At 59.9% G+C, this 23,084-nt stretch overlaps 2 protein-coding genes across 2 annotated transcripts in view; both read left to right on the top strand.

The window, feature by feature from the left end:
• Nucleotides 1-9,903, top strand: part of DYNC1H1 (dynein cytoplasmic 1 heavy chain 1) — a 67,660-nt gene extending 57,757 nt beyond the window's left edge. The window contains exons 56-78 of the mRNA XM_066341913.1: nt 115-242; nt 1,946-2,099; nt 2,565-2,711; nt 2,793-2,943; nt 3,045-3,298; nt 3,379-3,513; nt 3,779-3,873; nt 4,010-4,184; nt 4,429-4,504; nt 4,963-5,123; nt 5,226-5,337; nt 5,419-5,479; nt 5,559-5,682; nt 5,768-5,881; nt 6,736-6,906; nt 7,056-7,273; nt 7,362-7,465; nt 7,877-8,088; nt 8,383-8,536; nt 8,731-8,873; nt 8,967-9,135; nt 9,285-9,412; nt 9,563-9,903. Of these exons, the coding sequence (XP_066198010.1) occupies nt 115-242; nt 1,946-2,099; nt 2,565-2,711; nt 2,793-2,943; nt 3,045-3,298; nt 3,379-3,513; nt 3,779-3,873; nt 4,010-4,184; nt 4,429-4,504; nt 4,963-5,123; nt 5,226-5,337; nt 5,419-5,479; nt 5,559-5,682; nt 5,768-5,881; nt 6,736-6,906; nt 7,056-7,273; nt 7,362-7,465; nt 7,877-8,088; nt 8,383-8,536; nt 8,731-8,873; nt 8,967-9,135; nt 9,285-9,412; nt 9,563-9,691 (3,315 nt within the window). The 3' untranslated portion in view covers nt 9,692-9,903. The remainder of the gene's footprint in view (nt 1-114; nt 243-1,945; nt 2,100-2,564; nt 2,712-2,792; nt 2,944-3,044; nt 3,299-3,378; nt 3,514-3,778; nt 3,874-4,009; nt 4,185-4,428; nt 4,505-4,962; nt 5,124-5,225; nt 5,338-5,418; nt 5,480-5,558; nt 5,683-5,767; nt 5,882-6,735; nt 6,907-7,055; nt 7,274-7,361; nt 7,466-7,876; nt 8,089-8,382; nt 8,537-8,730; nt 8,874-8,966; nt 9,136-9,284; nt 9,413-9,562) is intronic.
• Nucleotides 9,904-10,162: 259 nt separating this feature from the next.
• LOC136376167 (uncharacterized) lies at nt 10,163-21,200 on the top strand. Its single transcript, XM_066341991.1, has 11 exons — nt 10,163-10,261; nt 10,426-10,667; nt 11,304-11,958; nt 13,520-13,676; nt 19,821-19,891; nt 20,152-20,249; nt 20,338-20,409; nt 20,498-20,569; nt 20,658-20,729; nt 20,818-20,889; nt 20,978-21,200. The coding sequence occupies exons 1-11, from the start codon at nt 10,163-10,165 to the stop codon at nt 21,198-21,200; spliced, it is 1,833 nt and encodes a 610-aa protein (XP_066198088.1).
• The last annotated feature ends 1,884 nt before the right edge of the window (nt 21,201-23,084 follow it).

Raw genomic sequence — 23,084 nt, 5'->3', positions numbered from 1 at the left:
CAGCCCCCGGGGCCCCCGTGAGGCCAGCCCAGCGTGTCGGGGACCCGGGTCGGCCCCACCCGGCCAGCGTGGGGACGAGCCGAGCTGACCAGCCCGCACCGCCCTGCCCCTCAGTTCCGCACAGACATCGCCCGGACAGAGTACCTGTCCAACGCGGACGAGCGCCTGCGCTGGCAGGCCAGCTCCCTGCCTGCTGACGACCTGTGCACGGAGAACGCCATCATGCTGAAACGCTTCAACAGGTGCGCGCGCACGGGCTGGGGGCTCCCAAGTGCTGTGTGCTGACCCCGTTTCCAGCGCCTCTTCATTTGGGGGGGACGACGTGGGGAGTGGACGAGTGTGCTGCCCGGTGTGCTCTCCTCCGACAGCCAGACCCATGTCCTCCTGTTCCCCTCAGTGTCTGTGCCGTCCTGCGGCCGTTAGAAACTGACAGGCAGGGGGCAGGGTTGTGTGTCGGGGGCAGTACAACAGAACATGGGAACGATGAAAACGCCCAGCTGGAGGTGTGTCACGGGATCGCTGCCTCGGTTTAGGAAGGCTGCAGGAAGGCAGCATGACCTGGCGCAGGTTTGGGGGGTGCTGGAGTCGCGGGTCCTCAGCACTGACCCCTGGCGGTCGCCACCTGCAGAAGCGCTCATGTTTCCTTTCTCTTTTTTAGAAGATTTATTCCCAGACTTCATTTTAATCTCTAAATGTCTGGGACCTTTGATCCCTGGCTGTAGGCTGAGGACCTCCTGTGTCATTTGATTTTGTGAGCGAGCCCTTGGGTCTCACACGGCTGCGCACTTGCCGAGTGCAGGTGGGAACGGTGTGCGCAGACCTGCTCTTGTCTCGGCGGAAATGCACACTTGGGGGTGATGTTGGGAGCCTGGGCGTGTGGGGCAGGCAAGCAGCCAAGATGGAGCCGCCTCGGCGCCCTTGTCAGGGCCGTGCACAGACAACGTGTGTCTCCAGGCAGAGGGCCTATGTGCTGGGGCGGCTCTGGCCAACAGGGAGGCTGTGAGCTGAGTGAGTGGGGTGAGCTCCCCTTCAGACACACTGGTCTGCGCACTCCCGAACCTTCCCACACAGACTGGAAACAGGTCCAGCGGGGGCTTCTCACTTCTCGTGGAGGCACATGTGTGCACGTTGCGTGTCCTTAATTTTATTTTTATTTTTTTACAGAGACAGAGAAGGTCAGAGAGAGGGATAGACAGGGACACAGACAGACAGGAACGGAGAGATGAGAAGCATCAATCATTAGTTTTTCGTTGCGCGTTGCAACACCTTAGTTGTTCATTGATTGCTCTCTCATATGTGCCTTGACCGTGGGCCTTCAGCAGACTGAGTAACCCCTTGCTCGAGCCAGCGACCTTGGGTCCAAGCTGGTGAGCTTTGCTCAAACCAGATGAGCCCTCACTCAAGCTAGCAACCTCGGGGTCTCGAACCTGGGTCTTCCGCATCCCAGTCCGACACTTTATCCACTGTGCCACCACCTGGCCAGGCACGTGTCCTTAATTTTTAATTGGCTGCGTGACCCTGAACAACTGCTTTAGCCTCGTTGTGCCTCCTTTTGCTTATTTGTAAACGTGGGTGCGACGGCAGTGCCCATCCCAGGCTTATCGCTGTGAGGGTGACATTACGTGGTGCTGTGACCTGCCAGGGCGCCTGGCACTTCATGTTGTGGCTGGTAGGTCTGGGCGCTGCCGTGGCGCGGACTTCCTGCTTTTGTCCCAGGAGTGTGCTGTGCGGAAGGGCAGGGACTGGCATGTAGGACAGAACCGGAGCCTCGTGTGCGGCTCAGGCGCGCTGCACCTGGGAGAGGGTCAGCTGCCTTGCTCGGCGTCTGCAGACCACGCCTGAGCGGAGCAGCAGCCCCTGCACCTGCCGGTGGACTCCACCCCCTCCCACCCCATGCTCTCCTTCCCCCTGCCCTCCACAACCTGCTCCTGCGACCCGTCCCCAGGTACCCGCTGATCATCGACCCGTCCGGGCAAGCCACGGAGTTCATCATGAACGAGTACAAGGACCGCAAGATCACGCGGACCAGCTTCCTGGACGACGCCTTCCGGAAGAACCTGGAGAGCGCGCTGCGATTCGGGAACCCCCTTCTGGTCCAGGTTCGTGCTCAGACCTCTGCAGGCCCCGCCCTGGGCCTTCCTCTCCTTCCTCTCCAGCTGCAGTTAGTTGTTTTCAAACCCGGCCGATATGGAATGAGACTGATGGTGTGTTACAAAGTGAGAGCTTCTTAACTCTGTAAGACGTCCTGTGCTAAAGCAAGGACGCAGCTTCGGGATTGTTCTGATAAAAAGTCCTGCTCAAGCAGTGCCTGTACCTTGGGTTCCCTAGTCCGGGACAGGAACATTCTGCAGTCTGTGCTATTCAAGTCGCTGCCCCTGCTGCTGTGTGGCTGCTGAGCGCCTCTGGCTTCAGTGACTAAGGGGTGGGGTTTTCATTAAAGGGACCACGGATGGCTGCCGGGCAGGTCTGGGTGGCGGGGGCTTCTGAGGTGGTGGTGTCTCGGCCGCTGCCCCATGACTTGGTGAACATGCCATTGATGACCTCAGGCTCTGTGTGTGCTGTAGGATGTGGAGAGCTACGACCCCGTGCTGAACCCCGTGCTGAACCGGGAGGTGCGGCGCACCGGAGGGAGAGTGCTGATCACCCTCGGGGACCAGGACATCGACCTGTCCCCATCCTTCGTCATCTTCCTGTCCACCCGCGACCCAACTGTAAGGAGCGAGGTCCCTCCCTCAGGAGAACACGCGGGGTGGGGGGCTGCGGTGGTGTAACCAAGCCTCCCCTCCCGGCAGGTGGAGTTCCCGCCAGATCTCTGCTCCCGGGTCACCTTTGTCAACTTCACGGTCACCCGCAGCAGCCTGCAGAGCCAGTGTCTGAACGAAGTGCTTAAAGCAGAAAGGCCTGACGTGGACGAGAAGCGTTCTGACCTTCTCAAGCTTCAAGGTGCGTGTCTGGACCCGAGCGCTCGGGCTGAGGCGGCGTGGGCCCGTCAGCCTCCTCGCGAGAGACGGTGAGGACGGCTGCTAACCAGACACGCGTTTCAGGGGAGTTCCAGCTGCGGCTGCGTCAGCTGGAGAAGTCGCTGCTGCAGGCTCTGAACGAGGTGAAGGGGCGCATCCTGGATGACGACACCATCATAACGACCCTGGAGAACCTCAAGAGGGAGGCCGCCGAGGTGACGAGGAAGGTCGAGGAGACCGACATCGTGATGCAGGAGGTGGAGACGGTATCCCAGCAGTACCTGCCGCTGTCCACCGCCTGCAGCAGCATCTACTTCACCATGGAGTCCCTGAAGCAGGTGACCGCGCGGGGCGCGTGCCAGGCGGGGGGGCCCTGCGCTCTCCGTGCGGCACTGACAGTGGCCTCGCTGCCCTGCAGATACACTTCCTGTACCAGTACTCCCTCCAGTTCTTCCTGGACATCTACCACAACGTCCTGTACGAGAACCCCAACCTCAAGGGCGTCACCGACCACACGCAGCGCCTCTCCATCATCACGAAGGACCTCTTCCAGGTACGGGGTCTGCGCTCGCCGGGGGGGGGGGGGGGCGCCATCATCACGAAGGACCTCTTCCAGGTACGGGGTCTGCGCTCGCCGGGGGGGGGGGGGGGGGGCATCATCACGAAGGACCTCTTCCAGGTACGGGGTCTGCGCTCGCGGAGGGGGGGGGGCATCATCATGAAGGACCTCTTCCAGGTACGGGGTCTGCGCTCGCGGAGGGGGGGGGGGCGGGCGCGGAGGCGGCTCCCGGGCAGCAGCGGCTCCTGTTCGTCCCCAGGTGGCCTTTAACCGCGTGGCCAGAGGCATGCTGCACCAGGACCACCTCACCTTCGCCATGCTGCTGGCTAGGATCAAGCTGAAGGGCACCGTCGGGTAAGCCAGGTCCTGGGGCGCGTCCTTGGTCGCTGCGCATGTGTCCCATCAGGCTGGGTTCTTCCCTGTAGGTCAGGGCAGCCCTCTCAGTGGCGGTAGAGCGAGTCTGAGATGCCCAACCCGCCCCTCCTTCCAGGGAGCCCACCTACGACGCCGAGTTCCAGCACTTCCTGAGGGGGAAGGAGACCGTCCTGGCGGCGGCCCCGACGCCCTCGGTCCCGGGCCTGACTGCCGAGCAGGTGGAGGCGGTCGTGAGGCTGAGCTCTCTCCCCGCGTTCAGGGACCTGATTGCGAAGGTTCAGGCCGACGAGGTGAGTGTCTGAAGTTCCTGCCCCGGGAAGCTGCAGCAAAGGCTTGTGTGTCAAGTAAACCTAGACCTTGGGTTGGCGCGTCTGCGTCATACACCTGCTGCCCACGCCACCCTCTGTGCCCACGCCCGGGGGCTGTGCACCATGCCACCCTCTGTGCCCACGCCCGGGGGCTGTGCACCACGCCACCCTGTGTGCCCACGCACGGGGGCTGTGCACCACGGCGATGCTACTGTTGTCTCCACAGCAATTTGGCATCTGGCTGGACAGCAGCTCCCCGGAGCAGACGGTGCCCTACCTCTGGAGTGAAGAGAGCCCTGCAAGTGAGCCCCACTGGCCTGCTCGGGGAAGGGACGCTGCCAGACGGCTTCCTTGTCCCTGAGAGAAGGGTCCCCGTTAGAGCACGAGCTGTCAGCCTAGATGGGGGAGAGCAGAAACCTGCTACTTCCTGCCCGACGCGTCCCTGACAGCTCAGAGGAGTGGGGGAGGGTCCTGCCCAACAGTTGGGGGAGAGGGTGTTAGCTGAGGCCCTAGGCTAGCCGGGCTCCTAGAGGAGGGGAGAGGGAGCCACCTGGCTACAGGCCACCAGGGTGGGCTGGCAATGATGTCACCTTCTGTAGACATCTGAGAATTCAGGTCTTCTCTGCCGTGCACGGCTGTCAGCGAAAAGTTGTTTAAGATCCTAACTGCCGCCGCTTCCACGGTGGTGTCACTGTGGGCGTGTCCAGGTGGGGGCAGTTCGCTGTCGTCACCAGCCCCCCTTCACGTGCCCTCGTTTCAGCACCCATTGGGCAGGCCATCCACCGCCTGCTCCTGATTCAGGCCTTCCGCCCCGACCGCCTGCTGGCCATGGCCCACGTGTTTGTTTCCACGAACCTTGGGGAGACCTTCATGTCCATCATGGAGCAGCCGCTTGACCTGACGCACATCGTGGACACAGAGGTGTGCCCGCCCCTCCGCTCTGGCCGCGGGGCTCTCCTCACTCCGCATGGGCCACGCTGTCCATGGGGACGCTCCAGCTGAGTGCCGCCTCCTTCCCTGCAGGTGAAGCCCAACACGCCCGTCCTCATGTGCTCCGTGCCCGGTTACGATGCCAGCGGGCATGTGGAAGACCTCGCGGCCGAGCAGAACACACAGATCACTTCCATCGCCATTGGTAAGTGTGCCCGGTTCGTCTCGGGCTGAAGCCCCGAGTTCACGGCACTGGGCCTGCCGCACTGACAGCTTTCTGGCACAGGCTCGGCGGAGGGCTTCAACCAGGCAGACAAAGCCATCAACACAGCTGTGAAGTCGGGCAGGTAGGTCCATTGCGTTTGCCCAGGGCACGGCCACCGTGCTCGGCCAGGAGGCTTGAGCGGCTGTGCTCTCCACCCGCAGGTGGGTGATGCTGAAGAACGTGCACCTGGCGCCAGGCTGGCTGATGCAGCTGGAGAAGAAGCTGCACTCGCTGCAGCCGCACGCCTGCTTCCGGCTCTTCCTCACCATGGAGATCAACCCCAAGGTGCGCAGCGGGCATGGCCGGGCGGCTGTGGGGCGGGGCAGCAGCGCCCAGAGCCAGGCCGCTGACGGGCACGGGTCTCCTGCAGGTGCCCGTCAACCTGCTGCGAGCCGGCCGCATCTTCGTGTTTGAGCCGCCCCCGGGCGTGAAGGCCAACATGCTGCGGACCTTCAGCAGCATCCCTGTCTCGCGGATATGCAAGGTAGGACTGCGCTGTCGGCCCGAAGCCAGACCGCCCCGCCCTCACCGACCAGGGGCTCATCACAGTGCTGCTCTCGCTTCTGTGAACGGCTGAGAGTCACATGTACGTGTCCCCGGGGCTTGTGTCGGGGCTGTGACACGCCCGTAGCAAAGCTCGCCAGAAACCAGCTTCGTGTCCCAGGTGCCTGGGAGTCCTCTGCTCCCAAGCACGGACCACCCGAGGCGAGCCAGTGCCCTCCTGGGCCCCAAGCACAGGCCGAGGCACGTGCGCAGGAAGGGGGTTCTTAGCGCTGCAGCTGGCCCTTGAACGTGACCTTCAGTCAGAAACCCAGGTGTAAGTTTTGACTCCCCCAAACCCTGCAGTCGGCCCAGTCCCTACAGGTTGGTTTCAGGGTTCCCTGTGGGTACAGCGATGCTCTGGTCCCCTTGATACAGTGGCGTGGAGCAGTGCACACAGCCCTCCATGCTACAGGAGCAGAACCCAGAGATGCGAAGAGCTGACTCTCTGTTTACTGAGAATCCACGTATGATTAGACCCACGCAGTCCCTGCCCACGTGTCCAAGGGTCAGCTGTGTTATCTTGTGCCGTGTGCTTTTCCTGGCATTTCTACAAAACTTGCCTTGTGTTAATTTTCTGTTGGCTGAATATTTTAACATTGTCATTGGGTCGTGTTTAGTATTTGTGTTAACTTGCTCCATAGTAAGCCCTGAAGTTCAGGGTGGTTCAGCACAAAAGCTCTTTAAAGCCTCGATTCTGACGAGGACCAACAGGATCTGATGATTCTGACGAGGCTCCTTCGATGGAAAGGGCGTTGCTCTCGGGTGAGTCCGCCCCTGATAACTTTCCTCCTGCAGTCTCCCAACGAGCGTGCTCGCCTGTACTTCCTGCTGGCCTGGTTCCACGCCATCATCCAAGAACGCTTACGATACGCACCCCTGGGCTGGTCAAAGAAGTATGAATTCGGGGAGTCGGACCTGCGGTCAGCCTGCGACACAGTGGACACGTGGCTGGACGACACGGCCAAGGCAGGTGTGGGCTGTGCCTCATCAGAGGGAGGGGAGCACTTGGAAACGGTCACGGTAGTGGTGGGGGCGGCGGGGACGACCTGCTACGTGTGAGGGGGAGCCTGGCGAGCCCCCCACGCTGCTGCACACTGATAGCCTTCCCTCCCCAGGGGCGGCAGAACATTCCGCCGGAGAAGATCCCGTGGTCCGCGCTGAAGACCCTGATGGCCCAGTCCATCTACGGCGGGCGGGTGGACAACGAGTTTGACCAGCGTCTGCTCAACACCTTCCTGGAGCGTCTCTTCACCACGAAGAGTTTCGACAGTGAGTTCAAGCTGGCCTGCAAGGTGGACGGGCACAAAGACATCCAAATGCCGGATGGCATCAGGTAGGGGCCGCCTCCTGTGACCAACCACTGAGATGCCGGGCAGCGTCCACTGTCGCCTGTGACGGCATCTCCACATGTGGCTTTCCAGGCGCGAGGAGTTCGTGCAGTGGGTGGAGCTGCTCCCCGACACCCAGACGCCCTCCTGGCTAGGCCTGCCCAACAACGCCGAGAGGGTCCTCCTCACCACCCAGGGTGAGCAGCCCGTGCGCCCGGGGAAGCCAGGGCCTGTCTGGGGGAGGCTGAGCCCCCACGTCTGCGGCCCAGGCGGTAGTGCTGCTCGGGCTGGGTATGGTCAGGCTCCAGTGAGGGGACGGGCTTGGGGGTGGTCTCAGCCGGAAGTTCAGGTTCACAGCACGGCCCCCATGCAGGCTGCTCCGTGTTCACACCAGCTCGGGGTCCTGAGGAGGCTCCCCTGGCCCCTGTCCTCCCCCGGACCCTGTCCTCTCCGGCCCCAGCGCCGGGACATCACCTGGTAGCTCTCTTTCTTCCGGACCTGCCTTGTCTGTGCTTTGAAAACTCCCTGTGGCCATGACATTTAAGTATTTAAGTCCTTTCTTCCTCCCACCACCCCCGCCCCTGCCCCGTGCCGCCGGGACCGCGCAGGTGTGGACATGATCAGCAAGATGCTCAAGATGCAGATGCTGGAGGACGAGGACGACCTGGCCTACGCGGAGGCCGAGAAGAAGGCGCGGGCGGATGCCACGTCCGACGGGCGCCCCGCCTGGATGCGGACGCTGCACACCACCGCCTCCAACTGGCTGCAGCTCATCCCCCAGACGCTCAGCCACCTCAAGCGCACAGTGGACAACATCAAGGTGGCGGGGCTGCCCAGCGTCCTGGGCTCGGGAGGCTCCCAGCGGGGCGGACGGGCGGACGAGCTGCTGTCTCAGGGCAGGCACACACCCACCCGACAGGCGACCCTCCGCCGTCCAAAGTACCAGGTGCCGGCCGCCTTCCAGGGGCTGCATCCGTGACCCTCCAGATGCCTTCGGTGGCGTCCGGGCTGCTGTCACCAGCAGGGCCTTGGCAGGTCGACCAGCCGCGCGGAGGTCGGGTCACCCTAGGGCAGGGGCCTCTGACCCTCTGGCCTTTTCTCCGGACGGCCGCAGGATCCCCTGTTCCGGTTCTTTGAGAGGGAGGTGAAGATGGGGGCAAAGCTGCTGCAGGATGTGCGCCAGGACCTGGCCGACGTGGTGCAGGTGTGCGAGGGGAAGAAGAAGCAGACCAACTACCTGCGCACGCTCATCAACGAGCTGGTGAAAGGTGGGCTCGGGGCTGGTGCCCCTCCCTGAGGGCACGGGCGGTGCCGTCACACACTGGGCGCTGGAGGGCAGGTGCAGAGTGGGTGGAGCGGGCCACGCGGGCATGCTCGGCACCCAGGGGGGGGCGGGCAGCTCTCCCAGTCTGCGCCCAGGGGCTGCAGGAACTGACGCCGGCCGGGGGTGCCTTTCCTGCAGGGATCTTGCCCCGGAGCTGGTCCCACTACACGGTGCCCGCGGGCATGACCGTCATCCAGTGGGTGTCTGATTTCAGCGAGAGGATCAAACAGCTACAGAACATCTCGCTGGCAGCCGCGTCGGGTGGCGCCAAGGAGCTGAAGGTGGTGCTGGCGCTCCGGAGAAGCGGGGGTGGGGGGGTCTGCAGCGGGGGACCATGTGGGGCTCGCTCCTCACCTGGGTGCTGCTCCCCACAGAACATCCACGTGTGCCTGGGCGGCCTGTTCGTGCCCGAGGCCTACATCACCGCCACCAGGCAGTACGTGGCGCAGGCCAACAGCTGGTCCCTGGAGGAGCTCTGCCTGGAGGTCAACGTCACCACCTCGCAGAACGCTGCCCTCGACGCCTGCAGCTTTGGGGTCACGGGTGAGTTGGGCATGCCGACCCTCGAAGTCCCCCTCCCTGCGCCCGGCCTGCAGCTCGGCTGGCACGCCCACGCGCGGGTGCCCGTGGTCCCAGAGGCCCTGTGGCCAGCAGCCCCGAGCCAGCCCCCTGATGGGTTGCTCCCGCCGCAGGTCTGAAGCTGCAGGGAGCCACGTGCAGCAACAACAAGCTCTCTCTGTCCCACGCCATCTCCACGGTCCTGCCCCTCACACAGCTGCGCTGGGTCAAGCAGACGAACGCGGAGAAGAAGGCGAGCGTGGTAGGTGGTGCCTCCCTGTCCCCGTGGCCAGGCAGGCATGGCGGTGTAAGCGGGCAGCGTCGTCCCCCTCCCACCCTGCAAGCGGCCCCACAGGAGAAGCCTGGTTCCCTCGGGCAGGAGGCCCTGACCACCTCCCTGCCGTCCCGACAGGTGACCCTGCCCGTCTACCTGAACTTCACCCGGGCAGACCTCATCTTCACGGTGGACTTCGAGATCGCCACCAAGGAAGACCCTCGCAGCTTCTATGAGCGTGGTGTCGCCGTCCTGTGCACGGAGTGAAGCCCCTTTGCCAGCCCCTGTAGCCAGAAAGAGTGTCAGCGTCTATCCTGCTGGCCACCTTCGGAGGGCACGGACTTGTGGAGGCAACGCTGTCGTTGAGGCAGAGGGACACGAGTGAGGCCGACGGGGGGACCATCGGGAGCAGGAGGGCCCTCATGTGGAGGGTCAAGAGCATGGCACGTTTCATGAAATAAAACACTAAGCACGAGCCACTCCTGCCTCTTTCATCTCCGTGCTGGGCTCCGGGAGCGCTCAGCGGCTGAACCGCGGACCTGGGCTGGGAGCCCCGGGGACAGGGCGGCCAGCCACGCCTCAGGAAGGTCTCGCCGCCCTGGGTCGGTACCCGACACCCCAGCCTGGACAGCTGGCCTGCTGCCCCCTTCGCGTCTCCTCCTTGGTACCTTGGTCCCACAGCTCCCGGGGCGGCGGCAGGTAGAGGAGGCTGGTAGAGGGCTGTCGTGTTCACGGGGCATGTGGGTGGCGTGGCCCTTCGCTGCCTCGCGAGGGCCTCGGGTTGACGGAAACCATTTGGGCCCCGTGAGGCATGGGACGTGCTCGGCCACCAGCAGAGTGAGAGTCTGAATCCTGGGTGCTCAAGCCCTGACCCCCAAACCTGGGGCCTGGGATTAGAGCCAGAGCTGCTGGCTCGGCCATGTCTGCGCGCCCCTGCAGGTCCCACGGCCTGGAGCTGTGTTCCATGGACGGTGGGGCCTTGTAAATGGCCCCCTGTGCAGTGGGAGCCTGGACGGGCGGCAGGCTCGCAGCCGAGGAGAGCCACCGAGTGGCCACCACGGGCGAGAGTCCCTGCCCACCCAGTGACAGGCGAGGGTCCTGAGCCCAGAGGCTGGTGGGAGCACAAGGGGAGGAACGCGCCCCGGGAAGCGAGAGGCCCAGCTGGGGGGAACGCAGGGCAGCTCCCCCCAGGGAGAAGGCAGCTGCAGCAGCTCAGCTACCGGCCCTGGACGCGGTCACCCAGGTAGGATCGGACAGTGCTCTCCCATCAAGGGCTGCCGTGTGCGCATGCGGAGGCCAAGGCACCTACTTGCTGCCCAGCCTCACACCTGAGGTGACAACACCCAGGTCAGAGCCTCCTGTGGCCTCAGCCCATCCGCCTCTCGCTGACGCCTTCCATGGGCCCAAGGGAGGACCCCCAAACTCTGCAACCCCCACTTATCCTGCAGCTGGAGAGTCAGGCTGGACAGTGGCCACAGCCCTACTTGTCCTCACCAGCAGAGGTGGCAGAAAGGGGACTCAGGGCCAAGTGGGGGCACATGACCAGAGCACCCACCCAAGGGGCCAACTCCACCCCACGTGCCACCTGCATCACCATGGAGGAGAGACGCAGACTAGGCCCATGTGCCACCAGCCACCAGGAGGGACAGGTGGCTCCTGTCCTCGGGAAGACTTTCTTTTATTGGCACTGGGCACAGTGTGGTCCCCAGACAGCGGCCATGGCTGCAGGCTCGGCCGCACGGTGCTGACACCAACTCTAGAATGGTTACTGGTCTGAGCCTGCAAGGAGGTGAAACAGTGAAACTGGGGGCAGCGTGAGGGGCACCGCCCCAAGACCACGCCCGTCCACGGCCCCACGGCACCAAAGCCGGCTATTTAGGACGCCCCTGCTGCAGCAGCAGCGGCAGGGGACAGGCACAGGAAGGAGAACAGGAGCTCTGCCCCAGAGCCCCCGCCACACTGCACCCACACCACGCTGGGCCCCGCCACACCCCGCCCACACCACGCTGGGCCCCGCCACGGCACACCACCCCGGAGCCCCCGCCACACCACGGCACACCGCCCCGGAGCCCCCGCCACACCACGGCACACCGCCCCGGAGCCCCCGCCACACCGCGCCCACACCACGCTGGGCCCCGCCACGGCACACCACCCCAGAGCCCACACTGCGCTCCTCCTCCCCGTCCCCACCGCGCCCACACCATGCTGGGCCCCCGCCACGGCACACCGCCCCGGAGCCCCCGCCACACCACGCTGGGCCCCGCCACGGCACACCGCCCCAGAGCCCCCGCCACACCACGCTGGGCCCCCGCCACGGCACACCGCCCCGGAGCCCCCGCCACACCACGCCCACACCACGCCCACACCACGCTGGGCCCCCGCCACGGCACACCGCCCCGGAGCCCCCGCCACACCACGCTGGGCCCCCGCCACGGCACACCACCCCGGAGCCACACCACGCTGGGCCCCCGCCACGGCACACCGCCCCGGAGCCCCCGCCACACCGCGCCCACACCACGCTGGGCCCCGCCACGGCACACCGCCCCGGAGCCCACACTGCGCTCCCCCCTCCCCGTCCCCACCGCGCCCCGAGCCACCACTCACCTGAGTCTGGGCCACATTCTGCGTCCTTCTCTTCTCAGGCTCTGACAGGAAAAGCTCCAGCTTCCGCTTGGGCAGTGGCCACGTGGGCCCCTTGTCCCTCACTCCCAAGCCTGGGTGGTGGCTGGGCACTTGAGCTCTGCCCTGAGGGTGCCAGCCCATCTCAGGGGGATCCACCGCAGGGAGGAGGGGTACCCAGTTTTCTGCCGTCATCCTGGAGCCCCCCAGAGACACAGAAATCCAAGCTGCCAACACTCGTGCCCCAGGGCTGCCGGCCTCTGCGGGCTGCATGCCCCCGTCATTGGTCCCCCGGGATGCAGGGGCCCCACTGGAAGCTTTGACAGCGAGGTCTGGAGTTGCTGACAAGAGAGGGTCTTCTAAAAAAAAAAAAGAGAGAGGGTCTTCTGAGTGAGCTGCAGGACTGCTGGACGTCGGCATGTGTGAAGGCCAGTAACATCCAAGGTCACGTCACCAGGAGGATGGACCTTGCAGTGGCAGGCCTTATCCTCCAGAACACCGTAAGGATCTAAAATCTGACAATCAAAGCACCTCTGAGCCAGGAGGCTGTCCAGCGGGGGCTCGAGGGGAACTCCTCATCTATACGAGTTATTCGTCACTGAAGTTGGCAAAGTTTGCATGATCTACCTTGCAAGTAAATCTTTTGTTTGTTTGTTTTGTTTTTTTCTGAAGTGATAAGCAGGAGGCAGAGAGACAGACTCCCACATGCGCTCGACCAGGATCCACCCAGCGTGCCCACCAGGGGGCGATGCTCTGCCCAGCTGAGGTGTTACTTGGTTGTTCAGCAACTGAGCTCTTCTTAGCACCTGAGGTGGAGGCCATAGAGCCATCCTCAGCGCCAGGGCCAACTTTGCTCCAATGGAGCTTTGGCCGCAGGAGAGGAAGAGAGACAGAGAGGAAGGAAAGGGGGAGGGGTGGAGAAGCAGATAGGCGCTTCTCCTGTGTGCCCTGGCCGGGAATCGAACCCAGGACTTCCACACGATGGGCTGATACTCTACCACTGAGCCAGCCAGCCAGCCAGGCCCACAAGTAAATCTTTTTTTTTTTTTTTTAATTTTTTGTATTTTTCTGAAGTTGGAAACGGGGAGGCAGTCAGACAGACTCCCACATGCACCAGACCGGGATCCACCCGGCATGCCCACCAGGGGGCGATGCTCTGCCCATCTGGGCCGACGCTCTACCACTGAGCCAAAAAGCTCTACACAGCATCCAAAAAGCCCGAGGGTCCACCACTGCTGGGACCCAGCCTGAGCCTGTCATTTAAAGCCCTTGTCCCAGCACGGGGTGCAGGCCTGGCATTCCCTCCTAACGTCCCTCCCAGGCCCTGTGTCCCTGGCGAAGGACACGCTCGGCCCTGTCCTGCTCCCTGGGCTCGCCTGCACAGACGAGCCCCTCGCTGCCCACTGCCTCTCCTACAGTGCGGCTGGAAGAAGCTGAAACGAGCACTGCAGCCCAGTCGCTCCCTGTTTCCAACAGTGCCGTGGCCTGTTCCCGACGGCCGAACGGGCAGCACATGTGAGCAGCAGGGAAGGAGGGACCGCCACCTCCTGCTCCCAGCGCAGTGACCACCGGCAGGAGAAAGCTTCGGAGCTTCCTGGCTACCTGGCAACAGCCCTCCGCACCCCGGACCTCGGTGTCAGAGTTTCCTTTTCCCTACTCTGCCTTTATTTTACCTTCCCGCACCGGTGCTCTTGAGGGAGGGGCCCTGCAGTGAGGGTCCCCAGGGGAGTCCGAGCTCGCTGGGCTCACCACCATCCCCCCCCTGCACTAGCGCCGCGAGCTGCTCTTCCGATCACTAGCTCCAGTGCTGTGTGGAGACCTCCTCCCCAAACCAAAACACTAAGAGCACCCACGGAGACTGGAAGGCAGTCAGGCTGACCGATACAATGAGTCCCCACATTATAAACATCTGACTTGCATACAGCTCACACGAACAGAGGGCCATGAGGGGCTACTGGTCATCAACTGCTGTTGGACGTCAGGGAAAACGATATCAGAGAGTTACACGACTCCCGTGGCAAAGAACTAACCAATGACACCCCTATGACACTAGAGCAGCAGGTGGTAGCATTTAGGGAGGAAAACAAGGACCTAGAAACTCCAGACCCCAAAAAGTTTTCTATAAAGGAGTCAGCTGATGTGTTTCATCTCACTGAAGCAGGAATGGCAAAGTTAGAGGAGCAAGATCCCGACACAGAGAGGTCACCAGAGTTTACCGCGCGGTTACCGAAGGCCTGACATGCTGCCTTGACGATGAGAAAAAGGGCCGTTTGCGATGAGAAAAAGGAAAGCTCTTGCAAACCGCCCTGGATGCTACACTTCAAGAAACGGACTCCAGCAGCAGAATCGACCCCTGACTCTCCAACACCAGACCCATCCTCGCCAACAGGTCCATCATCTTCTGCATCACCCAAGCTTGTTTAAGGTTGTATTTGAAAATGTTTAGCCTGACCTGTGGTGGCGCAGTGGATAAAGCGTCGACCTGGAACACGGAGGTCCCCGGTTCAAAAAACCCTGAGCTTACCCGGTCAAGGCACATATGGGAGTTGATGCTTCCTGCTCCTCCCCCCCCCCTTGTGTTTCCCTTCTCTCTCTCTCTCTCTCTCTCTCTCTCTCTCTCTCTCTCTCTCAAATGAATAAATAAAATCTTTAAAAAAAAAAAAAAAGAAAATGTTTAAGTATTTACATGCACAGAAAGGTGAAAGTAAATACTAGGTTAAGACAAACATTTAAGTTGCATTTAAGAGGTAAACATACCTGTTCCAACTTACACGCAAATTCAACTTAAGAACCAACCTCCGGAACCTCTCTCGTTCGTAGCCCAGGGACAGCCTGAATTAACCAGAGGCTCACACGCCCCCAGTGTCTCCCCACTCGCAGACAGCGTGCGTGGTCACGGCACTCACACAGGACCCAGGGCAGAGTCGGCGCAGGACCCTGTGGGCCGAGAAGACCCCGAGAGAGCTCACTTCCTTTTTGGACAGTTGACACTTATTTATCCCCCCAAAAAGGTAAATATGGAAATAAACACCGTAATCTGTAGGCAATTGTCATCGGTTCAGATTCAGAAAATGGTCAGGACCATTTGAATCACAAAGCCGGCACCCATTCCGTGACCCCCTTCTAATCCCCGGCCACAGAGCAGTTGTGGGGGTGCAGGTGAGGATGACAGTCACACTGTGAACGACCCAGCATCAGCTTTTACACACCGAGACACGTCAGGCTGGACGCTCACTCTGGGTTTGGGTGAGAATGACTTACCAGCGCTCAGAGCTGCTCTTCAAAGTGACCTGGTGTCTGGGACCCCGTGAGTCAGGCATTGACTACACCCTTCTCTGTTATTAGGGTTGATTTCTTAAATTTTATTTATTGATTTTTACTTTTTTAAAATTAATTTTTAGAGAGGAGAGAGAGAGAGAGAGAGGAGGGAGGAGCAGGAAACATCAACTCCCATATGTGCCTTGACCAGGCAAGCCCAGGGTTTTGAACCGGTGACCTCAGCATTCCAGGTCGACGCTTTATCCACTGCGCCACCACAGGTCAGGCTATTTATTGATTTTTAGATAGAGGAGAGAGAGACAGAGAGAGAGAGAAAGAGGGGGCAGAGTGGGAAGTATCGACTCGTAGTAGCGGCTTCCTATATGTACCTTAACTGGGCAAGCCCGGGGTTTCGAACTGGCGACCTCAGGATTGATTTTCATTTTGGTTGAGAATTTTGAAACTGACCGATTGTAAATGGGTGGTCTTGTCAACCCTCCAGGCAAACTACTTTGAGTCTTGTTTTCTTATTTTAAAAATGTTTGAAAGAGCAAAGACAATTTCAATATCAAAATGAAGTTTTTTCCCCCCAAAATATGGTGATACCACCAGACAGGGAGGGAACAGCCTGCCCTGAGGCTCAAGACCACTCCCCTCAGAAAGGTGTGGTGACAAGGCTAGCCCTGGGCAGGGCCCCGGGGACTTGGATTTTGGGATGGCCCTGTCATCCCCCACACAAGAGTAGCCACCTGCTTGTTCTCTAACTCGCCTCTCTCCAGACACCTTTCACAAAGTCCAAGTGGTTCTTTCTGTGATTAGCCTGGGGGGAAAGGCTTGAATAACTCTCTCAAGGGAGTCAGGAGGCAAGGGTGCCCCCCGCCCAGGCCGGTGCTCTCGGCCACACTGGACACTCGGAGGACAGTGGCCCTGGAGGGTGGGGGGTGACAAGGAGAAGCTTCTCGGAGCCTGGGCCATGGGGAACGGGAAAGCAGAATCAGGCATGCGCCGAGGAGACAGACTCAGCCACTAGCGTGACCACCAGCGCATTGGGAAGGGACAAAAACAGCCCATTGGCCCTCCACGGCAGCCTGGCTCTCTCTCTGCGCCCATCGGCCCTCCACGGCAGCCTGGCTCTCTCTCTGCGCCCAAAGCCGGAGGCCGTGGAGGAACCGGACTACCCGTCCCAGCCCTGAGGTCCAGGGTGTAGCCAGGCCTTGCTCAGTAAGGCATCAATACAGTGGCACCACACACGAGCACTTTAAATCATGAGCAATTTGAGAGATAAGCAGTCACTCACGGGATTTTCTGCTTTAAGTCCCAAGCAGATATTTGAATTATGGGTGTTGGGCAAATGAGTTTGTAAAATTTGTATTTTTTGAGTTTTGCTCACTTTTATTATTAAAAATGGCGCTGGGCAGCTGTTTGTGAAATTGCTAATTACCTTCCTGCTTGGGAGAGCCATTGTTATGCTAATGTCCTCTCCCCCTCCGCCAGCATCTTCTTTACATTCTGTCTTATTGTGTGTGTGTGTGTGTGTGTGTGTGTGTGTGTGTTATTTATTTATTTATTTATTATTTTTTTGTATTTTTCTGAAGTTGGAAACGGGGAGGCAGTCAGACAGACTCCCGCATTCACCCGACCGACCGGGATCCAACCGGCATGCCCACCAGGGGGCGATGCTCCGCCCATCTGGGGCATTGCTCTGTTGCAACCAGGGCCATTCTAGCACCTGAGGCAGAGGCCACAGAGCCATCCTCAGCGCCCGGGCCAACTTTGCTCCAATGGAGCCTCAGCTGCAGGAGGGGAAGAGAGAGACAGAGAGGAAGGAGAGGGGGAGGGGTGGAGAAGCAGATAGGCACTTCTCCTGTGTGCCCTGGCCGGGAATCGAACCCGGGACTCCTGCACGCCAGGCCGATGCTCTACCACTGAGCCAACCGGCCAGGGCACCTTGACTGTTTTGAGGATGACTTTCCTCCATCTGATTTATCTGATTCTTAAGAGCAGACTGGGAGACGGCCACAAGGCAAGGTGCCCTTCTCGTCACAAGGGGTAGCAAAGGCACTGCTGACACCAATGGCGCACCCCAGGTGTGATGCCCATCACCTTCCCGTCCCTTCCACACTGCCCGGCACCGAGCAGCGGGTCCCTGTCCCCTTGCACTTGGGGCTACAACCCAGCACACTGCTGCTCATTTCCTTCCGCTTTGGCCGGAACCAGCTCTGTTGGCTCCCAAGTCCCTTTTTTTTTTTTTTTTTTTTTTTTTTTGGTGACAGAGACAGAGAGAGACAGAGAGAGGGACAGACAGGCAGGAAGGGAGAGAGATGAGAAGCATCAATTCTTTGTTGCGACACCTTAGTTGTTCATTGATTGCTTTCTCATATGTGCCTTGACTGTGGGCCTTCAGCAGACCGAGTATCCCCTTACTCGAGCCAGCGACCTTGGGTCCAAGCTGGTGAGCTTTGCTCAAACCAGATGAGCCTGCGCTCAAGCTGGCAAGCTCGGGGTCTCGAGCCTGGGTCCTCCACATCCCAGTCCGATGCTCTATCAGTGGCTCCCATGTCCCTTTGATGAGGCCAAACCGACTTCATTTTGATCTCCAAAGGGACTCACACTGTGAGTACCTGTCCTCTCCCTAGGCTGAGTTTAGACAGAAGAACCAAAACAGTGAGATTACAGCCCACAGCGGAACCTTTCTCCCCTCCCCCGCCGGGTTTGGGCCAGGTCAGCGCCAACCTCCCGTTTTCTAGACCAGCAGGTTGGCACCAGGTAAAGACTTCTTACAACATTTTCATCAAAAGGCATCCCACACCCCTGGTAACAACAAACTTCAACTGTATGCTATAAGGCAACGAGGCCCCAGCCCCACTGTGCGCTCCTGTGCGTCCCGGTGTTTGCTGTGTGGACCCACGTGGAATCCCTCAGAGCCACCCACAAAGCATTTACACCTGGAGGCAGAAACCCAGGACCGAGCGGCATGACCTGTCACAAGTGTACAGCGTGCTCACCTTGGACTTGCCTCCGGCCTCACCCTGAACCTTGTGTCAAACCGGCAACCTCACCAGCTGTGTGGTTCGGGGAGTTACATGGCATGAGACCTGTGGAAGGTCTAGCACAGCTTTTTTTTTTTTTTTTTTTTTACAGAGACAGAGAGATAGATAGGGACAGACAGACAGGAACAGAGAGAGATGAGAAGGATCAATCATCAGTTTTTTGTTGTGGTACCTTAGTTATTCATTGATTGCTTTCTCATATGTGCCTTGACCACGGGCCTTCAGCAGACCGAGTAACCCCTTGCTCGAACCAGCAACCTTGGGTCCAAGCTGGTGAGCTTTGCTCAAACCAGATGAGCCTGCGCTCAAGCTGGAGACCTCGGGATCTCAAACCTGGGTCCTCCACATCCCAGTGCCAGGGGTCCCCAAACTTTTTACACAGGGGGCCAGTTCACTGTCCCTCAGACCGTTGGAGGGCCACCACATACAGTGCTCCTCTCACTGACCACCAGTGAAAGAGGTGCCCCTTCCGGAAGTACGGCGGGGGCTGGATACATGTGGCCCGTGGGCCGTAGTTTGGGGATGCCTGTAGCTCTATTCACTGTGCCACCACCTGGTCAGGCTAGCACAGCTTTTTTTTTTTTTTTTTTTTCTGAAGCTGGAAACGGGGAGAGACAGTCAGACAGACTCCCGCATGCGCCCGACCGGGATCCACCCGGCACGCCCACCAGGGGCGACGCTCTGCCCACCAGGGGCGATGCTCTGCCCACCAGGGGCGATGCTCTGCCCACCAGGGGCGATGCTCTGCCCCTCCAGGGCGTCGCTCTGCCGCGACCAGAGCCACTCTAGCGCCTGGGGCAGAGGCCAAGGAGCCATCCCCAGCACCCGGGCCATCTTTGCTCCAATGGAGCCTTGGCTGCGGGAGGGGAAGAGAGAGACAGAGAGGAAGGGGGGGCGGTTGGAGAAGCACTTCTCCTATGTGCCCTGGCCGGGAATTGAACCCGGGTCCCCCGCACGCCAGGCCGACGCTCTACCGCTGAGCCAACCGGCCAGGGCCACAGCTTTTTTGACAGTAGTATGAGGGTGTCACCCGGTTTACAGCTGGGGAAATTGAGGCTAATGACATCGGACTTGCCCAGGGCCACACGTGCACCACCCCAGGGACAGCCTGGCCCCAAGGCCCCGGGACTCAGCCTTCTCACCACCGCAGCTCCTCGAGCAGAGCAAAAACACTAACTCAAAACCCCTGAGGACTCTCCGCTGCCCCGCCTTCCTCAAAAACTGCAGAAAAACGCTCCTGTTACGGAGAATTCTTTGAAATCAGGACTACAGTTGAAGTCACCCCATTACGCAAACCTGTGTAATTCCTCGGCCCCTCCTCTGCACCTCGGCTCCGTGCACGGTCAGGGTGGGCTGGAAGGCGGCTCTCTGCTCCCGGAATCCCGTCTGCCTTGCAAGGTATATATCTGGTTTGGGCCTCTTTCTAGCCCCTCCCCCTCCCTGCTCCAGCTGAAAGTCCTTGACTCCAGGGTGCTGCAGTGACACACACCCGCCCCCCAGCAGCTCCTGGGGCAGCTCAGCCAAGGAGCTGAGCCTCCAGGTGAGCACTCCGGGCTGACGAGGAGACGGATGAGGGGGCATGGAGCTGGGAGCATGTCCCACAACTCTCTTGGGCTGTACGACCCAAGTGTCCCTCATGGAGAGTTCAGAAGTCGCTGCCTCTGCCCGAGAAACACCAGATCTCTACCTTCAAGTAAGCCCTGTCCATGAAGCTCTCACCCAAATGCCCACACCTGGTGGCGTCTGTCCGGGCGCATGCGTGCGTGCACACCCATGTGAACACACGCTCCGCGCCCACAGGTCATCTGGCCCTCAGCTCCACCCAGCACCTCCGGTGACCCCAGCAGTCATCTCCCAGCTCCTCCGGTGACCCCGGCGGTCATCACCCAGCTCCTCCGGTGACCCCGGCGGTCATCACCCAGCTCCTCCGGTGACCCCGGCGGTCATCACCCAGCACCTCCGGTGACCCCGGCGGTCATCTCCCAGCTCCTCCGGTGACCCCGGCGGTCATCACCCAGCACCTCCGGTGACCCCGGCGGTCATCTCCCAGCTCCTCCGGTGACCCCGGCGGTCATCACCCAGCTCCTCCGGTGACCCCGGCGGTCATCTCCCAGCACCTCCGGTGACCCCGGCAGTCATCTCCCAGCTCCTCCGGTGACCCCGGCGGTCATCACCCAGCTCCTCCGGTGACCCCGGCGGTCATCACCCAGCTCCTCCGGTGACCCCGGCGGTCATCACCCAGCACCTCCGGTGACCCCGGCGGTCATCTCCCAGCTCCTCCGGTGACCCCGGCGGTCATCTCCCAGCTCCTCCGGTGACCCCGGCGGTCATCACCCAGCTCCTCCGGTGACCCCGGCGGTCATCACCCAGCACCTCCGGTGACCCCGGCGGTCATCACCCAGCTCCTCCGGTGACCCCGGCGGTCATCACCCAGCACCTCCGGTGACCCCGGCGGTCATCACCCAGCTCCTCCGGTGACCCCGGCGGTCATCACCCAGCACCTCCGGTGACCCCGGCGGTCATCTCCCAGCTCCTCCGGTGACCCCGGCGGTCATCACCCAGCTCCTCCGGTGACCCCGGCGGTCATCACCCAGCACCTCCGGTGACCCCGGCGGTCATCTCCCAGCTCCTCCGGTGACCCCGGCGGTCATCTCCCAGCTCCTCCGGTGACCCCGGCGGTCACCTCCAGCTCCACGCCCTCAGACCTCACAGCCCAGCCTCCTCGGGGTCTTTCAGGGGAGTGGTCTGGATCAGACTCGCCCTCAAAGCCTCCAGAGGGAAAGCCACCCAACCCCTGGACTGCAGACCTCTGGCCTCCAGGACTGAGAGAATGCACCTCTGTTGTTTGAGGGGAGGGGAGTCAAGAGGGACAAGCATACGGTGATGAAAAATGATCTCACTCTGGGTGCTGGACACACAGCGCAGTCAACAGTTCAATTGCTCTCACTTATATGAGGAATCTAATGAACAAAGTGAACTGAGGAACCGAATAGAGGCAGAGGCGGGGCCACAGGGAGCAGAGGGACAGCAGTCAGAGGGAAGGGAGATGAAAGGACGGGATCAGAGAGGATGAAGGGATTAGTGAAAGTATATATATGTAACAGAGATATAGATAACAGGACAGCCAATCCTAGAGGGAAGGGGGAGGGGCTTAGGGGAAAGGGGAAAGGGGGTATAAAAAGGGACACAGGGCCTGACCAGGCAGTGGCACAGTGGATAGAGCATTGGACTGGGATGTGACCAGGCAGTGGCACAGTGGATAGAGCATTGGACTGGGATGTGAAGGACCCAGGTTCGAGACCCCGAGGTCGCCAGCTTGAGCCTGGGCTCATCTGGTTTGAGCAAAAGCTCACCAGCTTGGACCAAAGGTCGCTGGCTCGAGCAAAGGGTTACTCGATCTACCGAAGGCCCACGGTCAAGGCACATATGAGAAAGCAATCAATGAACAACTAAGGTGTCGCAATGCGCAACGAAAAACTAATGATTGATGCTTCTCATCTCTCTGTCCCTGTCTATCCCTCTCTCTGACTCTCTCTCTGTCTCTGTAAAAAAAAAAAGGGACACAGGGTTGGGGGGTGAGGAAGTTCTATTCAGTGGGACACTTGAATTCATGTAAACACAAATAAATTAAAATTAATAAAAATTTTAAAAAGTTCAAATGCTATGGAGATGTTTACCTGAAACTTATGTGTTCTTATGGACCAATGTTAAATTTAATTTCTAAATAAAAATAAATGAGCCTCGTTTGTCTGAAGCCAGCCAGCTTGTGGTCATGCGTTAGGGCTGCCACAGGAGAGGAATGTGCCCTGTTAAGTGCAAGGGTTGGTACTCTGAGAAAAATGACATGATCTTAAAGGGTTCTGTTCTTTTCATTTGAACTTCAGGAGAACAAGAGCAGAATATGGCGCGGTTTCCTCTGTGAGAAATGGGAGACGCACTGGTCTGGCGGGGGCCGGCGGTGGGGGAGGCTGGAGCCCGAATCCAGCATTTCGGCACCAAGGATGGGCAAAAGACCAGGCTAGACACGAAATCACCCTGAATCCCACCTTGGTTCCCAGAACTTCAATCATTTAAAGTGACACTCTTTCCAAAATGTGGGGAGAAATATCTCTACTGGGACCACAAAGAGAAAAAAATGGGGTAGGGGGAAAAACTAGGAAAAAGTCATTTTCTTTCCTTTTTTTAAAAAAAGTTTATTTATTCAATTTTCAGAGAGAGAGAGAGAGAGAGGAAAAGAGGGAGAGGGAGAGAGAGAGAAAGAAGGGAGGAGCAGGAAGCATCAACTCCCATATGTGCCTTGACCCAGTAAGCCCAGGGTTTCAAACCGGTGACCTCAGTGTTCCAGGTCAACTCTTTACCCACTGCACCACCACAGGGCAGGTTTGTTTGGTTTTTTTTGTTTGTTTGTTTGCTCTAATTTTTTTTTAAATTTATTCATTTTAGAGAGGAGGGAGGGAGGGAGGGAGGGAGAGAGAAAGAGGGGAGGAGCAGGAAGCATCAACTCCCATATATGCCTTGACCCGACAAGTGCAGGGTTTTGAACTGGTGACCTCAGTGTTCCCAGGTCGACGCTTTATCCACTGTGCCACCAGAGGTCAGGCAGTTTGTTTGTTTTTTAAAGACTATTTATTCAATTTTCAGAGAGAGAGAGAGAGAAGGAAAAAGTCATTTTCATAGACCTCACAGGTATCAAGAAGTCATAACCTGATAACCTGAAGCTTTAAAATGGAAAA

The sequence above is a fragment of the Saccopteryx leptura genome, chromosome 6, assembly GCF_036850995.1.
Source record: "Saccopteryx leptura isolate mSacLep1 chromosome 6, mSacLep1_pri_phased_curated, whole genome shotgun sequence".
NCBI classification, from domain to species: domain Eukaryota; kingdom Metazoa; phylum Chordata; class Mammalia; order Chiroptera; family Emballonuridae; genus Saccopteryx; species Saccopteryx leptura.
The sequence above is the reverse complement of the archived record's forward strand: the minus strand, read 5'-3'. Positions and strand labels throughout refer to the sequence as shown.

Bases quoted from the DNA above. Each gene is read 5' to 3' on its own strand.
- LOC136376167 (XM_066341991.1), top strand. From the start codon at position 10,163: ATGTGGGTGGCGTGGCCCTTCGCTGCCTCGCGAGGGCCTCGGGTTGAC. The intron at 11,959-13,519 runs GCACACCGCCCC...TGTTTCCAACAG, and splicing joins CCACGCTGGGCCCCGCCACG to TGCCGTGGCCTGTTCCCGAC. The intron at 19,892-20,151 runs GTGAGCACTCCG...CCGCGCCCACAG, and splicing joins CCAAGGAGCTGAGCCTCCAG to GTCATCTGGCCCTCAGCTCC.